The 26,614-nt window shown below is 42.2% G+C and overlaps 1 protein-coding gene across 1 annotated transcript in view; it reads left to right on the top strand.

Annotated features, from left to right (window-relative positions):
- Window positions 1-26,614, top strand: part of LOC109971935 (titin-like) — a 244,463-nt gene that overhangs the window by 122,090 nt on the left and 95,759 nt on the right. Inside the window, 33 exon segments of the mRNA XM_020620505.1 lie at window positions 853-1,119; window positions 1,244-1,510; window positions 1,767-2,030; window positions 2,136-2,275; window positions 2,528-2,654; window positions 3,130-3,396; window positions 4,416-4,682; window positions 5,133-5,399; window positions 6,290-6,429; window positions 6,688-6,814; window positions 8,700-8,842; window positions 10,754-10,877; window positions 11,561-11,827; window positions 12,050-12,147; window positions 12,247-12,415; window positions 13,196-13,465; window positions 13,871-14,137; window positions 14,510-14,788; window positions 15,850-16,258; window positions 16,503-16,627; window positions 16,708-16,974; window positions 18,299-18,568; window positions 18,893-19,192; window positions 19,896-20,198; window positions 20,435-20,622; window positions 22,068-22,182; window positions 22,525-22,812; window positions 22,997-23,148; window positions 23,662-23,809; window positions 24,255-24,554; window positions 25,028-25,315; window positions 25,453-25,749; window positions 26,413-26,599. Of these exon segments, the coding sequence (XP_020476161.1) occupies window positions 853-1,119; window positions 1,244-1,510; window positions 1,767-2,030; window positions 2,136-2,275; window positions 2,528-2,654; window positions 3,130-3,396; window positions 4,416-4,682; window positions 5,133-5,399; window positions 6,290-6,429; window positions 6,688-6,814; window positions 8,700-8,842; window positions 10,754-10,877; window positions 11,561-11,827; window positions 12,050-12,147; window positions 12,247-12,415; window positions 13,196-13,465; window positions 13,871-14,137; window positions 14,510-14,788; window positions 15,850-16,258; window positions 16,503-16,627; window positions 16,708-16,974; window positions 18,299-18,568; window positions 18,893-19,192; window positions 19,896-20,198; window positions 20,435-20,622; window positions 22,068-22,182; window positions 22,525-22,812; window positions 22,997-23,148; window positions 23,662-23,809; window positions 24,255-24,554; window positions 25,028-25,315; window positions 25,453-25,749; window positions 26,413-26,599 (7,387 nt within the window).

The raw sequence follows: 26,614 nt of genomic DNA on the forward strand, positions 1-26,614 counted from the left end.
TTTGTTCAGTGGCAAATGTAAACCTGTCTTGCCTTTGGTCAGACTGGACATCTGCAAAAATGTGTGTAGTCACGTCACTCTGCAATATATCTGTACCATCCGTGGGTCAGTGTCTTATGTTAAATCTATGTACATTGGCCAGTTTATTAGCTAGACCAGCACCATGTTCACGGCTGGGTCACTCAACCAAATATGAGCCAGCTTCCTCAGCTTTACCAAAAAAAAATCGCTGACTTTAGTAAATGTTAGAATAGCAGGAGATGATCAATTTACCTCAGTATTGGCAAGCTGGAGGTGACTGGTGACAACCTGGTGAAAACCAAGAAGAAAGGAGAATGCGGATTCCTGTTGCATACTGATCAAGCTGTATTCAGATTATATGTGAACTGAACAAGTGTTCCTCTCCTGTGACAAAGATTTTGGTGAATGTTTAAAACAAAGAGAACCTTTGTTATGGGCAAGACCGTCATTTGTTAATAACTGCATTTTAGCCAGCATCACATGGAGTTCTTCAACGTGATGCACCAAAGCAGACCATGTTGGTAAACAATCTCAGGATTGCAAAGTGATATAATTTTGCGTAGATGACCTTCACAACCTGAAGATGGATCCGATAGGTTTTCTGTAGGATAAGATGGGATGAACTCCATATACTGGCATTGGGTATTCATTTCAGTACACCAGAAATCCCTGTGGTATGATTCCATAAACTCCTAGAGCCACAAAAGGGTACAACCCAGTACTGTATACAAGCGTATACATTGTACACTGGCCACTGACTATTGTCTGTTGTGCTATTCTTATTTTGTTGTATTATTGATGTACTGTACCCCTGTCACCTTTTAAACCCAGAAATCGAAATGGATTTTGTTGTCCCGCTGAAGGACGTTTCTGTGCCTGAAAAGAAACAAGCTAAGTTTGAATGCCTTATCACAAAGGATGTCTCTAAAGTCTTGTGGTATAGAGGGACTGACATCATCACCCCTGACCAAAAGTATGACATCATCGACGACGGAAAGAAACATATGCTGATCATCAACTGCTGTGAATTTCATGATGAGGATGAATATCAGATTGAAGTTTTGGGCAAAACTTCAAAAGCCAGACTCACAGTAGAGGGTAAGTGCTCAGCTACCAGCAGCACCTTGCAGACTATCTTTATTGTTATAGATCTATTCATTGAGTTGGTTGCCTCATCTTGAAGGCTAACTCCTATGGATATGCTTTACTAATGCAATCACAGGTATCAGGCTCAAAGTTATCTCGCCAATAAAGGACCAAACTGTGAAGGAAGGCAAAACGGCTCGGTTTGAGCTGGAGCTGTCTCATGACAACATTCCAGTCACATGGTACAAGAACGATGTTAAAATTCATCCAAGCAGAACAGTGGCCATGTATGAAGACGGAAAGAAACATGTTCTAGAAATAAAGGAAGTGACTCTAGATGATACCTCCCAAATTAAGGTTGAGGCCAAAGGAATTCCTTCCATGGCCAACCTGACAGTCATAGGTAAACCAACATAACATCCCCCGTCTCTTCTCCCCATCAAGTGTCTTTTTCTTCCTATATTTGTGCAGTTTGTCCATATTTGTGTCAGTGCAGGTCTGCAACATGACCTTAATTTGTATTTGTAAGACAGTGTTTGATGTGTTTTTGTAAGAACTTGTTTTTTCTATGTTGTGCATTTCTGTTCCTTGTCAGTCTTGTACTGTAGACAAGTCGTATATGTGCAATGTGGAGTCACCCAGAATTTTCTGCATTTCAGAGGGAGATGCTTATTTCACTGTTAAGCTTCAAAACTATACTGCAGTGGAGAAAGACGAAGTGGTTCTTGATTGTGAGCTCAACAAAGACGTCAAGGTCATGTGGTACCACAATGAGGCTGAGATTAAGGCCTCTAGGTTGGTGGCCATTAAGGCCGAGGGCAAACGCAGAACCCTCATCATAAGCAGAGTTGGGGACAAAAACCGAGGACAGTATGTATGTGATTGTGGAACAGACAAGACAACAGCAACGCTTGACATTGAAGGTAAAGACATAAATTCTTTTATATGTATGTACAGTATATTCTGTGTGTCTATGTGAATTTTGTTGAGTATATACATTTTTGAACCTCCTCTCTGTTGAATGTCAGCTCGCCATATCAGAGTGATTCGGCCAATGTATGGCGTTGAGGTGTTTACAGGAGAGACTGCTCGATTTGAGGTTGAGCTCAGTGAGGACGATGTCCATGGCCAGTGGAAACTGAACGGAGAAGTCCTTAGTCAATCCCCTGTACGTCTCATCAGAATACATCATTGCAGATATTCTCCTACCCCTGGTTCCATTCACTTTCATTTTGAGTCAGACCGGTTTCTGGCTTTGCTGTCTAATCTGTCAGGTTTAAGACATGAATTATGAAAATATTTGATCTTTTGTTAGCTAACAAATGAAAGTGAATTGACCAGGCTCTTGCTCTGATCACTTTTCTTTGAGTCCTCATATCATGTTTTTGCTGAAATACTGAAGTGTGTTGGCTATCTGCAGGACATTGAGATTGTGGAGGACGGTGCCAAACATACTCTGGTCTTGTACAACTGCAAAGTGCCTCAAACAGGCGAGGTGGTGTTTACCGCAGCAAACGCCAAGTGTTCAGCTAACCTGAAAGTGAAGGGTGAGGCTACACTTTCTCAAACTATCTTCTTGTAGAAAATTCTAAATTTTTTTAAGCACTGCTCTTTGCCTGTTTTCCTTTTTGACAGTTAAACGCTTGAGCACACTGGTATTCTTTGTGTATCGCTTTTTTTTATTCTTAACATAGCATAAAAGGAAGCTCTTGGTTTACACAGTGTAGTAGCATTTACCCCATCATTCATAGAATGTAAACTGTGACTATTACATTTGATTCATCCACATAATTTTGGGTAATTATTTTAAATATTTGCAGCACCTGAAAAGCCTAACAACTAAAACACCTTGCGATAAAATGAAAGTTACATTAACTTAGGTTTTTGTGCCATCGATCATGTCTTTTCATGTTTTTCAAGTGCAGCAAGTTTCATCAGGTTACCCAAACGTAACTGATCCCAAGTTCTTTACTGATCACTTCCCTGTGCCTTGACATTATTTATATCTGTGTGAATCCACAGAGCTCCCAGTGTCATTCATTACACCGCTGGCTGATGTACATGTGTACGAAAAGGATGAGGCAAAGTTTGAGCTGGAAATTTCTAGAGAGCCCAAAAGTTTCCGATGGATGAAGGGATCTCAGGAGTTGTCAAATGATGATAAGTTTGAACTCTTGGTGGAGGAAAGGAGGCACACACTTATAGTAAAATCTGCCAGATATGAAGATGAAGCCAAATATATGTTTGAGGCCGAAGATAAGAGGACATCTGGACGGTTGATTATAAAAGGTAAATAGTGTCAGATCATTTCACTTTGATTTCATAGGAATGGTGTGATGTCTATTTAGGGGATACGGGTATGAGCAAATCTTTTTGTGTAGTGTATAAAATGAGTGCGTGTTTGTCAAATGCCTTTACTTGACAAAATGTCTCAACAAGCACTATGCAGTTAAAAATATGCAGATGCACTATCCACGTACTGTACTGCTCTGTACACTTTGGGTCTGATTTCGTGGTTTGGTCCAGGCCTGATTTCCTGGTTGTGAATCATAATGCTCCAGCATACCATCATATTTCAGACAATTATCTAGCCATTTATATAACATTTGATCAGCAGTGTGAACAGCAGTTCAAGCACAGTTAGATTGAAAGCTCAAAACATCTGTATTGTGTTTCAAAATTTTAATATTACAAAATGTGGAAGAACTTGACTTGCCTGCACAGAGCCCTCATCTCGCCCCATCTAACGCCTTCGCCATGAATCAGAGAACCTGCTAAGGGTCAGACCTTATCAGCCAACAATGGACCTTGCTCTAATAGACAAGAGGTAGCAAATAAACAAGAAAAACATAAACCCAGTGCACAAATTAGTATCAAATGTCTTGTTGCTATTCCTGCTCCTAATGAGATTTAGAGCCCATTACCTTTCCCTCACACCACCTCAGGACAGCCCCTGTGTTACTGAAACCCTCAGCATGTTGTTTGCTGTGTCCAGCACTTTTACAGTGGGGCTGCTGTGAACACTGCTGTGACTTGTGTCTAATTTGGTTTTACTGTTCAGGCAGTTTGACAAAAGGCTTGAGCCAAATATTCTTTACATACACTTGAAGGAGTTGATCACAGAAATAGCAGCCAAGGAAAGTCTTATATTTTGTTCATAGGATGCAGCTCTTCTCTGCATGTATGGTCTAATGAACACTTCATCGCTATTATGATGTTGATTTTTAGCTCTGTTCACAACTGTATTACAAATTTTAACTACATTCCCTATATACATTTATATGTATATGTATGTAATTTCTTGTCAGGTATTCGTCTCAAATTTATTAAGCCAATTAAGGATGTGACTGTCAAGGAACGTGAAACTGCGGAGTTCAGCGTCGAACTCTCTCATGAAAAGATCCCGGTGGTTTGGTACAAAAACGACATTCGTCTGCACCCTAGCAAGGTGGTGCACATGACGGAGGATGGAAAAGTCCACACGCTGGCCTTCAAGGAGGTCACCATCGATGACACCTCCATGATCAAAGTTGAGGCCATGGGCAAGACATCAGAGGCCATGCTCACTGTGCTCGGTCAGTGTCTTTTTCTAGAACGATGAACCCAAATTTTCCATACAGAACCTAAAAGAATTACAGAAATTATTAGTTCATGGTATAGATTTCCAGAAACAATACAGAAGACATGACTTTGTTGGCTAATTTTCCCTGCTTTTATATGTAAACTTCCTGGAAATGTCAAACAAATCCTTGTAGTTCACATGTTACAGTGTGATTCACTGTGCCCTTCCTGAAATCCTTCTCAAATAAGAAGAATATCTGAGGTGCTTTTAAAGCCCTTTTACTTGTGGCTTTAAAGTAAAAGTCTGAAACTTTTCCTCTAGTGCAGTGATTGTGGACAAATACTGTCACTTCATGTGTTGGTATTTACTAATTGAAATTAAGTTGCACATTATACAGTAATAATAATAAGAGTATACTGGTGACTGTAATGCTGTAATATTGTCTGCTGGTGCCTTCTTGCAGAGGGCGACCTCTACTTCACAGTGAAGCTCCAGAACTACACTGCTGTCGAGAAGGATGAGGTGGTTTTGTCCTGTGAGCTGAGCAAGGCCGCCGGCGAGGTCAGATGGTTCAAAGACGGTAATGAAATCTTTTCCTCCAAGAATGTCCTCTTCCAGGCCGATGGCAAGAAGCGCATGTTGGTCATCAAGAGGGCGGCAAAGAGCAGCATGGGTACATACACCTGCGACTGTCGCACCGACAAAACCACAGCTGACCTGAACATTGAAGGTAATACCTGCAGCAATACGGCCCTAGTCAAGAATGCAGCTTCAGGCCATGCCCACCACCGTTCACCAAAACCTCTGTCGCTGGCCGCTGCTCATCTCCCTTCTGTCCTTCATTACTGTGTCCTGTCCTCCCAGTCTGAATGTTTGTAATGTTGCTGACTTGCTGTCATAACTTTGAGGATAATCCAGCCCCATGCAGAATCATTCCTGTATGTGCAAACAATTCTTTGACCTGAGACGAGTGAGACATAATTACTGCTCTCATGTCTTGTTTCTCAAATCGCTATAGAAATGTTTGTGTACATGTTATAATATTCCCATAGGCATTTTAACTTCTTTATCTATATTTAACTATGAATATAAAATTTATAAAATATACATTTTGTATTTTACAGGAGGTAATGCATATTTATTGTGCAGTTTTCAGCCAAAGCCAGATAATTAACTCCTTATTTAAAAAAAAAAAAGTGAATTTAACAAAATTAAAGCAAAATCAAGCACACAAAATCTAAGAGCAAGAATGGGCTTGTTTTTTTGTAAAACTTTTTTTAAATAAAATTTTAACTGTTTCATGTTTTCTGTCAAAGAATACCAGGTATAACGCTTTATAAAATGATTATATAATTTCTGTTTCTAGTGTAGAGATGTTTCATAGGGTTGGGCTATTGTCAAGTGAAATCAAGGTGTTTCGCTTTTGTGCAACTGTAAGTTGCTCTGAATGAGAGTCAGCTGTTGTCCGATGTTTTTGTGTCCACTCTGTCCTCCTGATCATCAGACACAGAACGGCCTGTTTCACTGTGCACCGCTGCATGAGATTATTTTCATTTTGCACTCTCTGAGAGATTTCACCTTCTGCCTGATTTTCTTTGACATCTTTGTGAATCTTTGCAGAGCGCGACATCAAGGTTATTCGCCCACTGTACAGTGTGGAGGTCATAGAGACCGAGACGGCCAAGTTTGAGACAGAGATTTCTGAGGAGGACCTTCACGCCACCTGGAAACTGAAGGAAGAGACACTCCACCCATCTGCTGTAAGAGTTAACACTGACAAACCATAAAAGTCATTGGGTGAAAAATAATTCCTGCTTCGTTTCCAGAGCCGATTTCTTTTTGCTTCAGGACTGCTTGGTTCAATTAGGTTCAATATAAGTTTCAACCTCATCCTGCAGGCTTTGGGAGCTCCATAATGACAGTGTTTGGATAAGCACCTTTTATTGTCATATTGTCTCAGTGTTGGAAAGAGGAGATCCTTTTAACAACTTCAGTGTGCTGTGGATTTCTGTTTTCAGGATGTGGAGATCAAGGTGGAGGGAACCCGACACATGTTGACCCTCTTCAACTGCAAAATGAACATGGCCGGAGCCGTCAACGTCGCGGCAGCAAATGCCAAATCCTCAGCTCAGCTCAGAGTCAAAGGTGGTCAAAATAACATTGACATAAATCACAGACAGTTTGTGAAAATGTTTGTTGATAGACGACAAACAAGAAAAAGTAGTTTAGCTGTGTGTACTTAGACTAATTTAGCAGTAGATGAAATCCATCATTAGGGATTATTTCATATTAATTAGCAGTAAATGTAGGTATTCACTACATGGTGACCAAGCTGAAATAAAGCTCAGCCTGGTTAGGCTCAAGGGAAACAAAACAGAGAGCTGCCACAAAATCTCATGTGCAGGTGACTCTGACTCATAGTAACTTCAGGAAATTACAGACACATGGAGCCTATTGAGCAGCATAGCGGGGTCGGGGGTTTAGTTATTGAAAAACGTGTCACCCAGTGCAGCAGTGTGTTTCCCTAATGTGTTTCTAATCCTTTTTGACAGAAGCAGTGAGTAGATTTTAGTCTCTGTATGGAGATTGTTGAAAATACTACTAATATTGAAAATGACGGGCCTATCCTTTAAATTTCATAATGCATGTTTATATATATATATATACACATATAGGGGGCCAGGTGCAATTCATGGCCCTCCCCTCGAACACCGGCCCCCGTTGAAGCATCTGTTGTTACTGTTTTCCTCATTACCACCATTCCCAAAGGTGATGGACAGAAACTACCCAGGCCATCAGTCCAGTCAGGTGCAGACAGGCTCTTACCAAGACCGAGTTCCCCCAACGAAGCAGAGCGAGATGTTGGAGAAACTCCTCCACTCGATCTTGTGACAGAAAAGCTCAAAAGGAGACAGAATTTACTCTGAGGCCCAAATATTCTTCAGTCCGAGTAGCAGTCAGAACGCTCTTGCCGTGACTGACACTGAAGCCCAGGCCGGTCATGTGACTTAACGGGGCCTGCGTGTCTTTCTCCGCTTCCTTCCTAGTGGGAGCGCATACCAGAAAATTGCACACAGGGTTTACATCTGCTTCGACACACTGACCACCCGTGAGGCTAGTGACAGCCCGAATGGCAGGGTCTGATGTTCGTAGGCTGCAACTTGAAAAGCGAACCTCAGAAATTTCCTGTGCGGCACATATACTGTATACTAATTGATGGAAACCAATCGCCCTGGCGAAGTGAGCAGAACAGAATGCTGTGCGTGAGCATTCTGAACTTGTACTTTCAGAGATCGGAATTGAGGAAATGTAAATCTAGAATTAGACATAACACACCTCCCTTTTTTGGAATGAGGAAATAATGGGAGTGGAAACCCAGGTTCATTTCCTGTTCTGGTACAATTCAGATTGCCCCTCAGCTTAAGACAAAATAAATTTCATTGTCTAAAAGGAGGATGGGCTGGTCCATACGACCCAGCTGATTGGTCAGTTCCCTGACAGACGTGGTGGTAGTGGAGCTTCTGTGACTGGTCACGCCAAAGGGCGCTTCCCATAGTGAGAATACTGAGTGAGGTTTGAAAGCGAACTTCCATCACACGGGTTATATGTCAGCTCCTGTGAGAAGCTCCACATCCTCCTTTTCCAGGAAAAATTACAGGCTGGTGATTGACAGGACCAGGTGGGCTTCTCCTGAAGCGTTCACTAGAGGTGGGTCTCAGCAAGTCAGGCCCCCTGGTTATTTTAGAAGCCACATGCCTTAAGTAGAGCAGGTTTTCAATGATTGGCAGAGGAGAAGACGTGGCCCTGTCTCTCACTGGTTTCTATATACATGTGACAGCAGGTCGCATGCTCATCCCCTAGTGCCAAGTCTCAGGGTGGCTGTCTTTAGTTGTCCTGAGGGCTTGAGCGGCCTGCCTTCAGCTCAACCACACCATGAGGATTTGCCACTGAGGATTAGCTGTTTCACTCTTTTTGTATCTGTTGACCCGTTTTGGGGGGGGACTTACCATGTCTTCTGTCCAATCCAAAGCCCGAGTGATCAGCCTGATCAGGCCTCTGAAGGATGTCACGGTCACTGCTGGGGAGACCGCCACTTTCGAGTGTGAGCTGTCGTATGAGGGCATTGCTGTTGAGTGGTTCTTGCGGGGTACAAAGTTGGAACCAAGCGATAGAGTAAGTCTCACCACACGCAGAGTCCTCACAGTGTTTCTGCACCACAGAGATTCACTACCTGAAATACAAGACAAAACAAAGTCACTCTAGATGCTGCATGAGTCCAGGCCCTGTCCCAGAACTAGGTTCAGTGTTTCCCTGTCCATTTGTACACAGTGTTCATTATTTTCTTTGAACCAGGCTGTTTCAGCTTCACCCTGTCTTCATATAAGGGCCTGCTAGTGGAGGTTTAGAATTCCAGCTGAGCATTCAGTTTTGAGATAACACAGAGAGGGAGGCTTTCCTGCCCTGCAAGCGTTTCCATAGGGTTATTTTTAACAGCTGCAGGAGGTTGAGGTGCAGGGCAGGTGGCAACAGGAGCTGTTTTACAAATTCACTCGATGCAAAATGTTTTTGCTTGTGTTGAAGTCATTGTTGTCTTCACCCTGAGGTATGAGTTGAAAAGAGCTCAATTCCAAGGCTGAAATGATATCCGGTCATAACACAGGACTAGTTTGGTTAGCGGATGTAACATGAGAACTCTGAGGTTTCTAAAGTCACATGGCCAACACAGGTCATGGTCCAAACGTTACATCTACTGTTTGATTAAATCTCAAAATCAGGTTCTTGTCTGACAGTATTCTGCTCTAATTTAAACAGTTTCTATAATTATAAAATTAAGCCAGTAAATAAACCGTATACATTATTCACAGTGGTTTTAGGGTCTCTAATTATGAGGCTACTTACATAAACTACTTGTCTAACTTAGTCTGATTACTCTTTTTGCATCCAAAAATTATTTGCCTGTTTTATTGGTTACAACACATTTTTAAAATTGAAACCACAAATTGTGTTATTCAGGATTCGGTTCAAATTGTCTTTAAATCATTTAAATGATTATTTAGTAAACTCATTTAGAAGATTTAAAATACTTAAAAACTAAAACAAAAAAATAACCATCAAATTAACACTGACAAAATAACAGAGAAACTAAAAAAAAAAATTACCAGTTTAAACTAGAGTTTAAAAGTTCAAAATGGCAGGACTGAAAAAAAATCCAGATCTACAGCAGGTTAAAGTTAATTAATTAGGTCAAGTGAAAGCCTGAGTACTGATCTCATTTACTTTAAATCCAGGTTTGAAGTTGGTTTGTAAGTTAAAGCTATGAAACACAGCAGTTCATTTAAAGTAGCTGCATAGTTTCAGCATGGAGTTCTTGACACATTTGAATGATTTTTGCTGATGTTTATGAGGTGGTAAAAGACAAGTGATCGGTAGTCAAGCCTCCAAGAGACTAATGAAACTAAAACAGCTCAAAATCTAAGCCTCTGTCTATATTTCTTCATATTCAGAGGTGTCTATATTTTTGTCCTTCCCAGCCATGTACATGAGAGGGTCACAATATTAGGAACACATCTGAATATAATGTAGTCCAGTACAACACCATCTTTAATTATGACCTCAATAATAAACCTATAACTGAATTTATACATTTATGACAATTTTACCAACAACTGAAAATTTTTGAGCTTCATAAACACAGATGTTAAGGCATAAGTGTTGCATTAAAGTGCATTCAGTTGTACAGGTGTACCTAATAAAGTGGCCAGTGAGTGTATACTGTGGAGCTTACAGGGGTAGTTTAGGGAAATAAACAGCAAAATTTCAGCGCTTCTGGTCCTGGAACCTCACAGACAATGCTCATGGATGTTAAACCTCTAATGTGACTGACCCTGAGTCAGACACAGACACTTTTTGGAAATAATCACTCAAGTAATCTAAATGTTAATCTGACTGGTTCTGCTGATCTGAGCAGGTGATGCTTAGGGCACAGCTGGGAAATAGAAATCTATTAGATGATAGTAGAAATGAAGACTGTTGAACCTACAAGCAGTGATCAGGGCAGGCTGCTGACTGTGTTGAACGTCACAGGTGGTGTTGAAGGCAGACGGTAAAGTCCACAGCATGACTCTGCGAGACGTCCAGCTGAACGAAGCGGGACAAGTCAAACTCACTGCTAAAGACTTCCACACTGAGGCAAAACTCATCGTCAGAGGTAAGAACTACTGTGTTGATTCTGCTGGACTCTACTGATGACGTTTGTCTGTAGTTCAGCCTTGATGTTAGCTCCAGGTCTTGGTTGAAAGAATACCAGCTTCGGTTAAACCGAGGTTTAACTCCTCACCTGTCATGAAGAAGTGTACTCCAGGGTGTGTCGGTTCAATGGCACTTCGCTGCTGGACGTGGTTACATTGCACACGTGTAACACACAACAAAAGACTGTGTTTTAGTCTGGTGTTGTTCTTAGAGCAGCAGATTTCCCGTAGAATATCTGTGTTAGGTTTTCTATAAACAAAGAAAAGTACACAGAACAATACTGTAAAATATTCAATTTGCTCTCAACAAATATTTTTTATAGTGCACTAGACTTAGTATATAGAACAAGCTAACACTGTGTAGTGGATTAGATATAACCAGAACTTAAGAAAATACCCCAGTATTCTCTGACTAATACATTAGTTTGTTTGTCACATTACATTTGAAAGTTACCTGTGGATGGAAGGAATTGAAACACAAATGTTGAAGCGTTAGCACTGACAGGTGGATATACCTCTGTAGGGTTTTATTTTCTGACATTGGGGCAAATCAGAAAAGAAACTGTTTGAAGGGCTTTGTTGTGTGGGTTGCTCTAGTTTTGTAGAAACTATACTTTTTTTCTTTGTGTATATGCGCAATCAGAGCCACCAGTGGAGTTCACAAAACCTCTGGAGGACCAGACAGTGGAGGAGGAAGCCACTGCCACACTCGAGTGTGAAGTTTCCAGAGAGAACGCAGAAGTACGATGGTTCAGGGATGGACAGGAAATCCGCAAGACTAAAAAGTATGAGATGATCATTGATGGTCGCAAGAGGGCGCTGCTCATCCATGACTGCACTATGGATGACTCAAGGACATACACCTGTGATACCAAAGACTTCAAGACCTCCTGCTTCCTCACCGTTGAACGTGAGTACAGCTGTGAAATAAAAAGTTACACATTTATAGAAGTTGTTAGATATTAAAGGTAGAACCCCTGTAAAAGCTAACATAGCTACTAGATAAGCTAAGGAGCCCTGTGTCAGACTAGAGAAAGACAAGATGGGGACCCATCATTAGATCTAAGGGACTAAGAAATATTATTATTGACAATGAATCCCCCTGTTGACGTCTCTCTCTTTATATCCACAGCTCCACATGTCGAGTTCACAAAGCCGCTCCATGATGTTGAGGTCATGGAGAAGGAATCTGCCCGGTTTGAGTGTGAAGTCTCCAGAGAGAACGTCAGGGTGAGCACGTCTACTTTGTCTGTTTGCTGAGACCGACCGTGAACAAAGGTCACGTGTCGAGTTACTTTCTAAGACCTTGTTTTCATTGCTGCCTGGCAGGTCCGCTGGTTTAAGGATGGAAATGAAATCAAAAAAGGCAAGAAGTATGAAATTATTGCTCGAGGACGCCAACACATCCTCATCATCCATAAGTCTGTGTTTGACGACGAGGCTGAATATGAATGTGATGCAAGGACCTCCAGAACCTCCGGCATGCTCACTGTCATCGGTAAGAAGGAAAAATCACATAACATGCGCTCACAGCCCACGTGCGTATAACTGAGTTGGCTTGATTTTACTGTGACTTATTTTTTAACAGATAAGGGCCTCCAATAGCAGGCCCTTATCTAGTTCCTCACAGCTGGAGCTTTTGTCAGAGCAGAGGCCCAAACATGTCAGTCAGTTCACGTTTATATGGATCAACTTGAGAGTTTTTAGGGTGAAGCTCTTGTATGAACTTGTTTTTAGATACAAATGACTCCTTTTCCAAGTTATTATGATGGTTGCATGACAATTAATATATCTATCCATATTATTGCACTTAAAAAGAGCCACTCCAGATTTAGTTTGGGATAATCAACAACATGAATATTTGAATTAAAAACATTCAAGAATCTCATTCTTTTAAAGCTTCTTGTGGTCACAAATTGCTTTTAAACATTTTAAAAATGTTAATTTGGAAACGAGAACAAATGAAGGTTCTTTCCTTGAGCATATTTGATACTTGAATGTTTTACCTTAAATAAGGAAATTGAATTCATATTCTTTAATATATGTACTGTACATTTATTTTTCTTGATTTTTGTGGCATGTTTTTTTTTTTTTTTTATCTAAAGAACATTTGAGAACAAAAGTAGCTTAGATGTGTATTATCCTTTCCAAAGCGTTTCCATATTACAGTTACTGTCACTGCAAACTCGGCTCCAGTCTAGACTCCTAGACTGCTGTCATCGAGGTTCAGTGGTGATCAGACCATGTTTCATCTGTGCGCCTGGTTTTCTGGTTGCAGAGGAGGAGGCGAGGTTCACCAAGAACTTGTCCAATGTGGAGAGAATGGAGACAGACAGTGTGAAGCTGATCTGCGAGGTCTCCAAACCCAGTGCTGATGTTACCTGGTACAAAGGAGATGAGGAGCTACCAGAGGGTGGCCGCTATGAGCAAATTGTGGACGGGAGGAGAAGGATCCTCCTCATCCGGGACCTGAAGATGGCCGACGCCGGAGAGTACAACTGCAGACTAAGTCCCAGCATCAGAACCTCCGGAAACCTCAAGATCAATGGTATGGAAATGAAAAAAACATGTCTGATGGTGGTTCGGTTTCTGGTAATTTTGAAAATATTTTTCCAACTGGAGGGTTGGGGGTTCGAGTCTCGGTGCCTGCAGTCCACATGTCGAAGTGTCCTTGGGCAAGACACTGAACCCCCAAGTTGCCCCTGATGGTTAGAGCCATCGGTTGAGTCGACGCCGCAGGTGGCTGCCTCAGTTCTATACCAGAAACAAATTCCTTGTGTGTAACATACTTGGCCAAATAAAGGTGATTATTATTATTATGATTATAAAACCAAGTAGATCCATTTGGACTGGGCCAGTGTTTGACTGATTTCCTTTATTCATCCAGAGGAAATCGCCAAATCACCAATTAGAGTCGTTTGGTCAGCATTCACTCTTGTTCTTATTTTTCCAGAGCTGGCTGCTGAGTTCATCTCCAGACCACAGAGCCAGGAGGTGGTGGAGGGTGAGAAGGCGGAGTTCACCTGCTCTGTTTCCAAAGAAACCTACGATGTCAAATGGCTGAGGGACAACAAGGAACTGGAGGCGGGAGACAAGTACCAGATGGTCAGTGACGGCAAAAGACGGACTCTGGTCATCAAGGACTGTGAACTCAAAGACGAGGGTGCATACGTGGTGATGATTGGTGCAACCAGAGCCAGTGCCGACCTCACTGTGCACGGTAAGCCCCGCCCACAGACCTTCCGTTTAGGTGAAGTTATGGAAAACAGGAAAGCAGGATGGAAATGTTTCCCTGCATCGAGGAAAATAGCACAAAGTGCCTTTAATGGCTTTAAAGAAAGTGAAAATGACCTTTGTCATTTGCTCATATTTGACTTAATTTATTTCATGTATTTCAAAAGTAAATATGACTCAAATATCAGCTTGAACACCAAAAGAATCTCAGTGATAAACAATGCCTTGCTTAAGTTTAGTTTTTGCTCTGCCACTAACTTCTTCTAACTTTACGTTTTCTACATAAATAATTGCCCTTTCACACACTGAGGTGCACAGATGTTCCCTCATCAGTGTGTCCGGTATTTATTTCCTGCAGAGAAGCTAAGAATCATCACGCCTCTGAAGGACACGGACGCAAAAGAAGATGAGGAGGTCATCCTTAACTGCGAGGTGAACACAGAGGGAGCAAAGGCCAAATGGCTGAAGAACAAGGAGATGCTGTTTGAGAGCAGCAAGTACATAATGCTCCAGAGGGACAACGTTTTCTCCCTGAGGATCCGAGAAGCCCTGATGGCAGACGCGGCCCACTACAGCGTCATCCTGACCAATCACAGAGGAGAGCAGGTCAAGAGCTCCTGCAACGTCACAATCAAAGGTTAGTAATCCTCAGTGATGGGTTCAAGTTTTTTATGAAATATACTGAAACAAGTGTAGCAGCTATATACCATCAGTATGCCAGGGTAAAAGACAAGAATGGAATAAAAACCTTGTAAAGCTCACAGGTGAAACATGTCTGCAAACTCACCCACAGAAGACACAGTCTGTTTGACACGATCTGCTTAGATGAGTGTTTGTTTTTGTTTATGAATGCACAGCTTGGTGAAAATAATAAATTAAGTACAGTGAATCCAAACAAAGCATCTTCCAAAGTTACATAAGGCGAGCGTAGACATGATCAGTAAATCAGTAAATAAACTGATTCCCACAGAAAGGAAAGCTTACATTAATGTCTTCTGTACTTTCTAAATAGTGATTGACTTGAGTTTTGGTAAAATATGCTGTAATCACTCAGCTGAAAAGAGAAACTAAGTTCAATGCTTCAAACTGTTGCTTTATTAATAGGTCTTTTATTTAGATTAATACTTTATTTGGATTCACTTAATGATGTGTTTTGCTTCATGCAGGGTAACATGCTGCTCATTACTAGCGTTTGGTATCAGACCCATCTCTTTTAACAGCAGCTGTCTGTTCATCTAAAAGTACATACATTTACAAAACCACATTTTCATTTAGCCCACAAAAAGGACGTTGCTAAACCATGTCTTTGCAGAATCATCAGGTTTTGGCAGAGCTATAATAAGTTGTCCCATATTTTCTAATCTAAATCAGAAAACTTTAGACTTTGTTTACTCCATCTTCTTCAGACTAAGGCACTAAATCAGGCATGGTCTGGCCTCAACATGGAACATGTTCAAACAACACCTAGGCCCATAAAGGATGGTATATTCAGAAAAATGTTACATTAATGGACCATTTCAGTGATTTTTCCAGCACTTCCTGGAGTTAAACAGGTACCGTGGGCAGTACAGGGGTTGTGCAAAACCAGAGTTTGATGATGTGCAAACAGACGTAAGCCAGTGTCTGTTTCCTGTACCAAAGTGAGGCCAGTTTGTGTTTGTGCTGAACACGTCTGTTGTGTTGTTTTGTGTCCTTCAGAGGAGAGTCTGAGGATTGTGGTTCCTCTGGAGGACATTGACACTCAGGAGAAAAAGACCGCCAACTTCTCCTGTAAAGTCAACAAGCTCAGAGCCACTCTGAAGTGGATAAAGGCCGGCGAGGAGATTACCTTCAACAAACGCATTGTCTACAAAGTCGATAAATACAAGCACACACTGACTGTCAAAGACTGCACACTGGCCGACGAGGGTGAATACACTGCTGTGGCCACAGAGAACAAGTCCACCGCAGAGCTAATCATCAGCGAAGCGCCAACAGACTTCATCACACACCTTAAGGACCAGACCATCACTGAGTTTGATGATGCAGAGTTCACATGCCAGCTGACCAAAGAGAAAGCTGAGGTCAAGTGGTACAGAGATGGACGAGAAATCCGAGAGGGACCGAGGTACACCAAATGGAACCATTTTTGAATGAAGTCTGACTGGCTGTTTACTGTTTCTGGTTGACTTGTTTCAAAATAACTTCATGTTTTCAGTGTGTCTCAGTTTTAATGTCCCAAGAGAAAAGGCTTTTGATAAACACTATCTCAGGTGACAGGTTTGGCTGGAGGTACTGGAGAGCGAACCTCCACAGATCCACTACACATCAGGACACAGCTGCTAATGTGAGCCTGCTTTTTATTTTCGTAGATACACGTTTGAGAAAGATGGAAAGTTTTGCACCTTGCGGATCAAGGAGTGCAGACTCGATGATGAGTGTGAATACGCCTGTGGTGTGGACGAGAAGAGATCCAGAGCCAGACTCTTTGTTGAAGGTGAGGTTCTCAGATTTGATTCTGTATTATCTTTTTTCCTAATTTTGTTCTGCATACATGAATCCTTTTCTGTCTTGCAGAGATCCCAGTGGAGATCATCAGACCACCACAGGATGTGTCCGAACCTCCAGGCTCTGACATCGTGTTTGAGGTGGAGCTCAACAAGGACAGAGTGGAGGTGAAGTGGCTGAGGAACAACATGACGGTCGTCCAGGGAGACAAATACCAGATGATGAGCGAGGGTAAAGTCCACAGACTGCAGATCTGTGAGATCAGACCACGTGATCAGGGAGAGTACAGAGTTGTGGCCAAGGACAAAGACGCCAAGGCCAAGCTGGAGCTGGCAGGTAAGAGCTCAGACTGCACCCACAGACCGGAAAAACTACACCACCTCTGTCATGGTGGAGCATATATGTCACTGGCATTTTTATTCTCCTTAACATTTTGACCTTATATAAAAGTACATACTGTACTAATGTGACATAGCAACACAGCAGACAGCGTAATAAACAAAAGGGTAGTCACAAAGTGCACCCCTGACACCCCAGTATTCCATGATGCTCTGTTAACTAGTACCCTGTTACACCCTTGTTATAGAGTACACAAAACTATGTATATTACTTTCTCTGGCAATCAAATTTACAAAATAGGCAGCCTTGATGATGAGTTCAAGCCACTGTATGAACTCTGGTCTGCGTGGGCTTTCCCAGTTACATATAATAAGTCTGCTACAACAAAACCTGCTTCAGTAAACCCTGCTGTCACAAGAGTTTTATGTCTGAACATGTGTGGGGACTGGTGCAGCTGTTTGAGCCACTTTTTAGCACTAACTCTCTCTGTAAAGAAAATACAAAGTGACAGAACCATAGAACATGCAGAAATGTGCCCACTGCCTTTTTATACTTCAAACATTTATTGTCTTAGCTTACGGCCATGTTAAACCATTTCATAATATCTGTGTAACATGGAAGAACTAATTTTCTGCATCCCTTCTAGCATCACATTCTACCATAAATCTTTACTAATCTTACTATGAAAATCCATTTGCCATGTTAATCTCAAGCTTTTACATATTCTCGTTTGAGTATTTAGGATTTTTAACAAAATACTGATGCAGTATTTTATATATTAGGACAATTTAAATCAAACCATATTTTTTCTTGCAGCTGTATTATTAAGTGTTATAAAAAAAATGAAGAGTTAATATTAGTCGCTACAGGTCTCATAGTGTGGTTCTGGGCTGCAGCAGGAAGCAGCTGTAAGCAGCCGCTGTCCATGACCTGCTCAGCAGCAGCCAGCAGACGGAGCTGGTCAGAGACCAGCTGGGGAACACAATGGAGCATTTAGCAGCTCCAGAGCCAGAGGTTTCCCTCAGGAGGAGGTAGAGACCAAACCCAGAGTGAACAGAGAGGGAGCACTGTGCTGAGGCTCATCAGGGGGACACGGACACACTGCGCACAGAGGAGCAGGCTGAGACTGCTGGATGTAGGAATAAGAAACTGTTGGATCACAAGTTCAGCATATCAGCTCACAATGTGATGAATGTTTGTGATGTGCTCACTGCTTGTTTCTACTTAATTATGTTTAATTAAAACAGAGTGACAGCCTGATGGAGAACAGATGTTTCCAGTAATTAACATATGTAACAGCGTCTCCTTCCTCCTCCTCCAGCTGCGCCTCAGATAAAGACCACAGACCAGAGCTATATCACAGATGTCGGGAAGCCCATTGTGATGGCTGTCCCGTACAGCGCCTACCCACAGGCTAAGGCCAACTGGCTGTACAACGGTGATAGTCTGCCTGAAGACAACATCTACACCTCTGCCGACAGCACAGAGTACCGGCTGAAGGACCCCAAAAAGTTAGACGAGGGTCGCTACAAGATCACCATCAAGAACAAACATGGATCAGCAGAAGCCTTCATCAACCTGACCGTTATCGGTGAGTCCTCTGGACGTGAAGCTACAGCTGTACACTTAGTGTTGTCACGCAGGCTTTACGTACATGAACAGCAACCAAAACCAGGTTAACTACTGGTCGACTACAGCAGTTTAATACAAAGTCATGCTGACTAACTGTAAAATGCTGGACACTAAATGTTTTCATCTATGCTGACGTCATGGTGATAATGTTCAAATGACACTAATATTAATGTTGGAGCTCTGGTCTGTCTTTTACAGTCTTATCCCAGTCATCATCACACCACTTTCAGGTTGTGGAATGTTCAGGACCCGTATCATTATGATGACTTTTTGTTTTTTCCAGATGTGCCGGGGCCTGTGAAGAACCTGCAGGTGGTCGACACTGCCGACGGTGAGGTCAGCCTCTCATGGGAGGAGCCTGAGAGCGATGGTGGCAGCAAGGTCATCGGCTACGTGGTGGAGAGACGCGACGTGAAGCGTAAGACCTGGACGCTGGCCACTGACAACGCCGAGAGTCCCGAGTACACCGTGACTGGCCTCCAGAAGGACTCCATGTACCTGTTCAGAGTCTGTGCCCGAAACCGGGTCGGCAGTGGACCCAATGTAGAGACTGACAAACCTGTACAGGCCAAGAACAAGTTTGGTAAGAATGATTTGGTATCTCTCTGGGTTGTACACACATGTTAGCAGAGGAGGAATGTAATCAAGTAATTTACTCAGGTACTCAGTCTTTTGTTTTCATGCCACTTTATACAAGTCCACTGTGTTTCAGAGGGAAAGGTACTTTTTACAGCACTAAGTTAATTTGTAGTTCTGCTTACTTTGCAGTTTCACATTAGTAAAACAAAGTCAGTAAAGACATTATGATGATGCCACATTATTTTACATTATGCTTCCCAGCAGTATAAAAAAGTATTTAAAGTAACCCCACCTTTTACCCTCTGCAGCAATAAAGTATCAGCATTTATAATCCAAGCATATAACCAAGATCATAATCACAATCATCGTTATGTATGTTGAATATGCAAAGGGGTTGTTCTCTGTAATGAGGTAAAGTGACATAGTCCCAGGTGTTTTCTGATTTTAGACAGACGGGTACAGTATGTGTTGTACTGATAAAAAAAAGGATTAGAAACCAGATGCTATGAGATCAACAGTGGTCCAAGAACTCATCTTTGATTTCTACTAATTTTGATATGAGCAGATAAAATAATTCTAGTCAGTTTAAACTGATTTGTCTTAATTTGTTGACTGGAATACAGAAATGATACTTGACAAACAAACTTCCAGATTTGCATGATGTTGCTCTCTGCTTACTGAACTGCATTCTGTCTGTCATTTTGTAGATGTTCCTGATGCTCCTCTGAATGTGACTGTGGGAAACGTCAACAAGTTTGGCTGCACCGTCTCCTGGGAGCCTCCTGACTGGGATGGAGGCTCTCCCATCACCTCCTACATCATCGAGCTGCGTGACAGGACGTCGGTGAAGTGGTCGCCCGTCCAGATGACCAAAGATGATGAGCTCAGTGCCGTCATCAATGATGTCATTGAGAACAAAGAGTACATCTTCAGAGTCAAAGCCCAGAACAAAGCTGGTGTGGGCAAGCCCAGCGCTGCCTCGCAGCCCATCAAGATCATGGATCCCATCGGTATGTTGGGTGGTGGTGCTAATTCATTACACATTACAGTTCAGTGTGAAACTTTATCCAGGAATTTACCCCAAAGGCTCTTCCTGACCTTGACAACAGCTGATATGCAATTAATGAAATTACTAATTCTGTTACATTTACTGTTGCTGTTTAGTTTCGACCTAACATATATCATAATAAAATGATGTATGAACAAAAATCTCTGTGCAAGCTGACCTGGTGTCCATCCCCTGCAGAGCGCCCCAGCCCCCCCCAGAACCTGTCCTGGCAGGACCAGACCAAGAGCTCAGTACAGCTCACCTGGGAGACTCCCTTGAAGACTGGTGGCAGCCCAATCATCGGATACATCATTGAGCGCTGCGAGGATGGCACTGACAAGTGGCTCCGCTGCAACGCCCGACTCTGCCCCGACCTCACCTACAAGGTACTCATAACAATTTAAATCAATCCTGTTTTTTGTCAGACATGTAACAAACTCAATTTTTGAAAAGTTTGTAACTAGAGATGTCCTGGTCTGACACTGTGTGTTACTGTGGCGTTATCAAATGATCAAACAGGGAGATCTGACCTGGACCAGTTACACCAACTGTGTTTTCACATACGGACACGAAGTAGGAGTTAGTATCTGTCCTGTGATGAGCCTGCAGCTCTGAGAGGGGGGTGTCCTGCTCCCAGCTGTTCTTTTATTCATATCAATCATTTAAGATAATAAACTTCATATTTTGGAACCAGGACCTGATCCAGGATTTGGATCAAGGAGCTCCTGACAAACACAGTGTGCCAGATTAATTTCACTCTCAGTATGTCAGATATTTAATGAACATCGGATCAGAATCGGTATCCGCAGATAATATGAAAGGAATCGGATCCGTATCGGGATCAAACCAAATGGATCCCTACTTACAGTATAACTGGTCCTTTTACAAAACAGGTTTCACAGAGGGGTAAGCATCTGTGTGTAGGTTGTGCAGTTGTTCACAAAATAAATTACCTTCAGCAGCTTCACAAGAATTTCCTGTAGATTCCTGCTAATATGTGCTCTCCAACTGTTTTCACAATAAAAGCCCTACCCATTTCTTGCCAATAAAATCCTCTATTTGCACATACTCTACTCACAGACTACTGCACTATATTCACTGTACATGTGCAGATACTGTATATTTATTTTTATCTTTGCGCTATTTACATCCATTGAACTGTTCACTCATGTAACTTATTATCTTATTCTGCACTATTTCATTCCATTTTATCCATTTGCTCTAGTGTTCTATAAGCTTAATGTACCTTGTCTATTACTTGTAATTTAAATCCATAGTCTGTTGTATATTGTACATTACCTTACATAAGTTACTGTAAATATCAATTGTACATACCTATCGGTAAATTAGTTCTGACTGTACAGACTAGATACTGTGCACTCTGCACTGCTGTTATTGTACCTCTGGTTAGATGCTAAACTGCATTTCATTGCCTTGTACTTGTACATGGGTAATGACAATGAAGTTGAATCTAATATAATCTGCTGCTTCACAGTAAAAGCTGCTTCACAGTAAAAGCCCTGCAACTGCTGCTTAACAGACCTTGAAAACAAGATTAGGTCTCTACAGGGGTTTATCATGATATAATGAAATCATGGCACAGAAGAACGTGTGTTTATATGGCTGATAATAGTTGTTAGCTTTTTAAATCTTAGTTGGTTGAGAAAACAACATTCTTAAAAGAGCTTTTTCTGTAGATATATTGTTGCTCCAAAATAAAAGCCCAGCTTTTTTCCTGCAGCTCCTGTAAAATTCTTTCTCCAGTATTCCATTCACTGACATGTTCAGTTATTATTTAGTTTTATTTTAACACTGTCACTTTTTCTTTCAGGTGTCTGGTCTGAAGTATGGAACCAAGTATAACTACAGAGTGTTTGCTGAAAACGCTGCTGGTGTCTCTGACCCATCAAGCGTCATTGGTCCCCTGCTGGCCGATGACGCACACGGTGAGACGCGTAGTATTTTAATGCGTTTAACAATGAAATGGTTTAAAAAATGTTTTTATAGTTGTTATGTGACAGTTAAGAGGAAATATCACACCATTTTGAAGTAACATATCAAGTGTTAAGGGTAGCAAACCTTGACCAAGGGATATTTTCCTGAAGTGTAAAATTTACACTTCAGGAAAAGAAGAAAACCGATAATTGCAGTAGCTACAGATGAGGATACTAAGTCACAGTTAAATGTGTCACGTGCTTGTTCAGTATGTCAAGTATTTATTGTCGATATTTTGTAAGTGCATTTAATGATTCAGTTCCTCCCATCATGCCTCTCTCTCACCTCTCCAGTCGGTCCGACCATGGACCTGAGTGCTTTCAAAGACGGCCTGGAGGTGATCGTCCCTCAGCCTCTCACCATCAGAGTCCCCATCACTGGATACCCGACACCTGTTGCCAAGTGGACCCTTGGTGAGAAGGAGCTGACTACTGCTGATGAGCGTGTCACTGTGACAACCAGGTCCACATTCACTGAACTGATAATTACTCCGAGCGTGCGTCCCGACAAAGGCATCTACGCCCTGCAGCTGGAGAACGACGTCAGTTCTGTCTCTGGAGAGATCAATGTCAACGTCATTGGTACGCCATGACAAACTTTTTTCTAATCCAAAACCAGTTTGACAATGCAGCTGATCTGAAGTTGTTTGTAATTAATTAGTTGCACACAAATTGAATAACAGATAAACAAAAACATTTATGGTTCAATACTGCATTTGGTTTTTCTTAAAAACTGTATCATTGTATTTCTGTTTGTGTTCTCCAGCGGCGCCCAGCGCTCCAAAGGACTTTAAGGTCCTGGAGGTGACCCGACTGCATGTCCACCTCAGCTGGGAGCCTCCGGAGCATGACGGAGGAAGTCCTCTGACTGGCTACCAGGTGGAGAAACGAGACATGTCCCGCAAGACCTGGGTCAAGGTACGACTTCAGCACCTGCGCTCCACAGTGTTGCATGTTTTTCTCAAACACCTCAGTCACTGTCTTAGTATTCACCATATATGCAGATGTCTCAAATGTAAAAATGATGATTACATGACAGGAAAAACCTGGAGTCACATTACTCTTCTACATATAATATCTTTTAAATAACACACCTAAAATAAAGTTAATGTTAATTACTCTTCTGTTTACCAGTGTGTCATCATCATTACGCATGTTGGCAGTTTACTGAGATGTGCCGTGATTTTATTGGTCAGTTCTGTAGTTGCTTGCTTATCCATCATAACAAACTTGTCATAAATTGATGAACATAGGTTTTGGATCAGAATGTGGAAATGTTTTTGTGTCACACAATTCTGTATTAATTCATTCAAGTAATAAATTTGGCCCACTCAGTTATGTGACACAGTTTCTCACAAAGGCTTTCACATTAATGTTACCAAACCCTTTGTCAGCTGACAATAGTTTTAAACTCTGTGTTCTGACCCTCAGGTGGTCACAGGTATCCAGGATCAGGAGTTCACCGTCACTGACGTGGTTCAAGGGAAGGAGTATCTGTTCAGAGTCACTGCCTGCAACAAGTGTGGACCGGGAGAGCCGGCCTATATCGACGAGCCCGTCAATGTCTCCTCTCCTGCCAGTGAGTCACAGCCTGGGATAAAAATAATGATGAGACCTAGACTGAGATTAATGAAATGTAAATACAAAATAATTAAAATCTAAGGTCTTAGATGTGCTGAGAACTGGGAGTCTTCACCACCTTGTTTTATATCACATAAGTCTGAAAAATATACTTGTGTTGTCAAATATATTAAGATAGGTTTACTGTAATTAGTTTACTTGATCTGGATGAGGAGGTATACGTAGGTTAATGGAGGTGTATCAGGAGATAGAGATAGTTTTGTCTTTTATTGTTATTATTATCATTTGTATTTCCCCACGTGTTGAAGCAGTGTACATGCAGTCCGAGAGAGACAGAGCGTTTGGAGGTCTTTCTTTTATAGACTGTCCAAAGCCAAGTTCCTTTTAGTTTGAAACAGAGTCCCGAAGAGCTTTCCAACTCATCTGTGTCCCTTCCCCTCCAGCTGTCCCCGACCCTCCAGAGAACCTGAGGTGGAGAGACAAGTCGGCCAGCGGTATCTTCCTGATGTGGGAGCCGCCGAAGTACGATGGGGGTAGTGCCATCCGAGGCTACAATGTGGAACGCTGCCAGAGAGGAAGCAATAAATGGGAGCCCTGTGGAGACATTGTGCCTGAACTGAAGTGCCAGGTGACTGGTCTGACCGAGGGCCAGTGGTACTCCTATAGAGTCCGAGCCCTGAATGGCCTCGGAGCCAGCCGGCCCTGCAAGGCCACTGATGAGATCCAGGCCATTGATCCCAAAGGTACACGGAATGTCTTCTTTTCAGAGAAGTCCCGTTTTCACTTTGGTCCACTTCTCTCAATAGAATGAGGAGGACTGATCCTGGTTGTCTCATCTATTCTAAATTAAAACCTAATCTGAGCAGTATCTTGTTTTGTCTATTCTACATGTCATTTACAATATATGAGCTCAAAATGACTCTAAATTAATTACCTTATCTATCCCCCAGGCACAACAACATAATGATAACAGTTTTATGCTGCAGCCCCAACTTGTTCGAGTAAACAAAAGCCGAACTTGATTACTACCAATGATCACCAGTGATCGACAACATAGCATGGACTGTACACAGTGGCATGATGTAAATGACCATTAGTCTCAATTGGCCCTTTCTATTCTGATAAAGTCAACTGCTCAACTTTCCCCAAACTTCCTGTTAAGCATCTTTTAAGCTGCAAATTTCTCACCAGCTCCTTGTCCTCATTGTCCATACAGTACCTCCAGAGATCCAGCTGGATGTCAAGCTGCTAGCTGGCCTGACTGCCAAGGCTGGCAGCAAGATCGAACTCCCCGCAGAGGTGACAGGTAAGCCCGAGCCCCGGGTGAAGTGGACCAAGGCCGACCTGGTCCTTAAACCAGATGACAGGGTGTCCATCGACACCAAACCAGGACACTCCACTGTCACTATTGCCAAGACCAAGAGAGACGACAGCTCCACCTACATCATCGAGGCCACCAACAGCAGCGGCCGTGCCACTGCCACTGTGGATGTCAACATCCTTGGTAAGCCCAGCTGAACAGAGAAAACTGATGAATACAGTAGATTTTCAGATTACTCTTAGTACAGTAATTATTTGTTTCGGGTTATTTATTTTTTTATTTCCTTGTAATTCTATTTCATCTAAATTTTTGTCACACAGATAAGCCCGGTCCTCCGGCCGCCTTTGACATCTCCGAGATCACCAATGAATCCTGCTTCCTGGCCTGGAACCCACCACGTGACGATGGTGGCTCCAGAATCACCAACTACATTGTTGAGCGCCGGGCCACTGACAGTGAGATCTGGCACCGGCTATCCTCCACCATCAAACAGACAACATACAAAGCCGTGGACCTGGTCAAGTTCAAGGATTATATCTTCAGAGTTTTTGCTGAGAACCAGTTTGGTATTGGCCCGCCAGCTGAACACCCACCAATCACTGCCAAATATCCCTTTGGTAAGTTGCTGTGGGACTGAGCTTTATTATATGAATTAGTGTTTTTCATGTCAGTTTGTCATTTTGGAAATAAACAGACTTATTTGTTTTCTTGTTGAAAGTTTTATGGAGCTCATTGATACCACTGATACATCCAGTAGCCAACTCATCTATTAGAGCATGAAGACAGGAAGTAGAAGGAAACTCCTTTCCTGTCTGTGTATGAAAGAAATTAATAAGCATATCACTCAAAAAGTGATACCATTAACAAAGGATTCATGTTGTAACTGTAGATTGATTTGAAGGTTTGGCAATATGTTATTACAACATGCAACAAAGATGAAGATTAGCAGGTTGAATTTCCCCCCATTACTTATTAGTGATGTTACAGCATAACTGTTCCGCCTCATTTCTTCAGAAGGACCCAAGGCTTATTGTTTCCGTGGACTCATTTCAGCGTTAAGTTAAAGGTACCTCTGTCCATAACGGATCTGCTTTAACAAGTGTAATGAAGACATTTCTCAGCAAGATAAATGGAAGACATGAACAAAACAATATCAGTCAAACTGAGTTTTGTGTGGAAGAGTTTGTGATTAATACAGCTCCAGGGCTCTTTGGGTAAAAAGTGGATCATCATGTGGTCAGGGTTAGCTGACACTAACCTCAGCCCCGACTTGTCCACAGACCCTCCTGGACCTCCTTACAAGTTGGAGCCTTCAGACATCACCAAGGACTCACTGACTCTGACATGGTGTGAACCCGACGACGATGGAGGAAGCCCCATCACTGGATATTGGGTAGAGAGATATGAACCTGACCACAACAGGTGGATCAAGTGCAACAAGCTGCCCATCAAAGACACCAACTTCAGGTGCGTTTACTGCTC

This window comes from Monopterus albus, unplaced genomic scaffold, assembly GCF_001952655.1.
Source record: "Monopterus albus unplaced genomic scaffold, M_albus_1.0 scaffold239.1, whole genome shotgun sequence".
Lineage (NCBI taxonomy): Eukaryota > Metazoa > Chordata > Actinopteri > Synbranchiformes > Synbranchidae > Monopterus > Monopterus albus.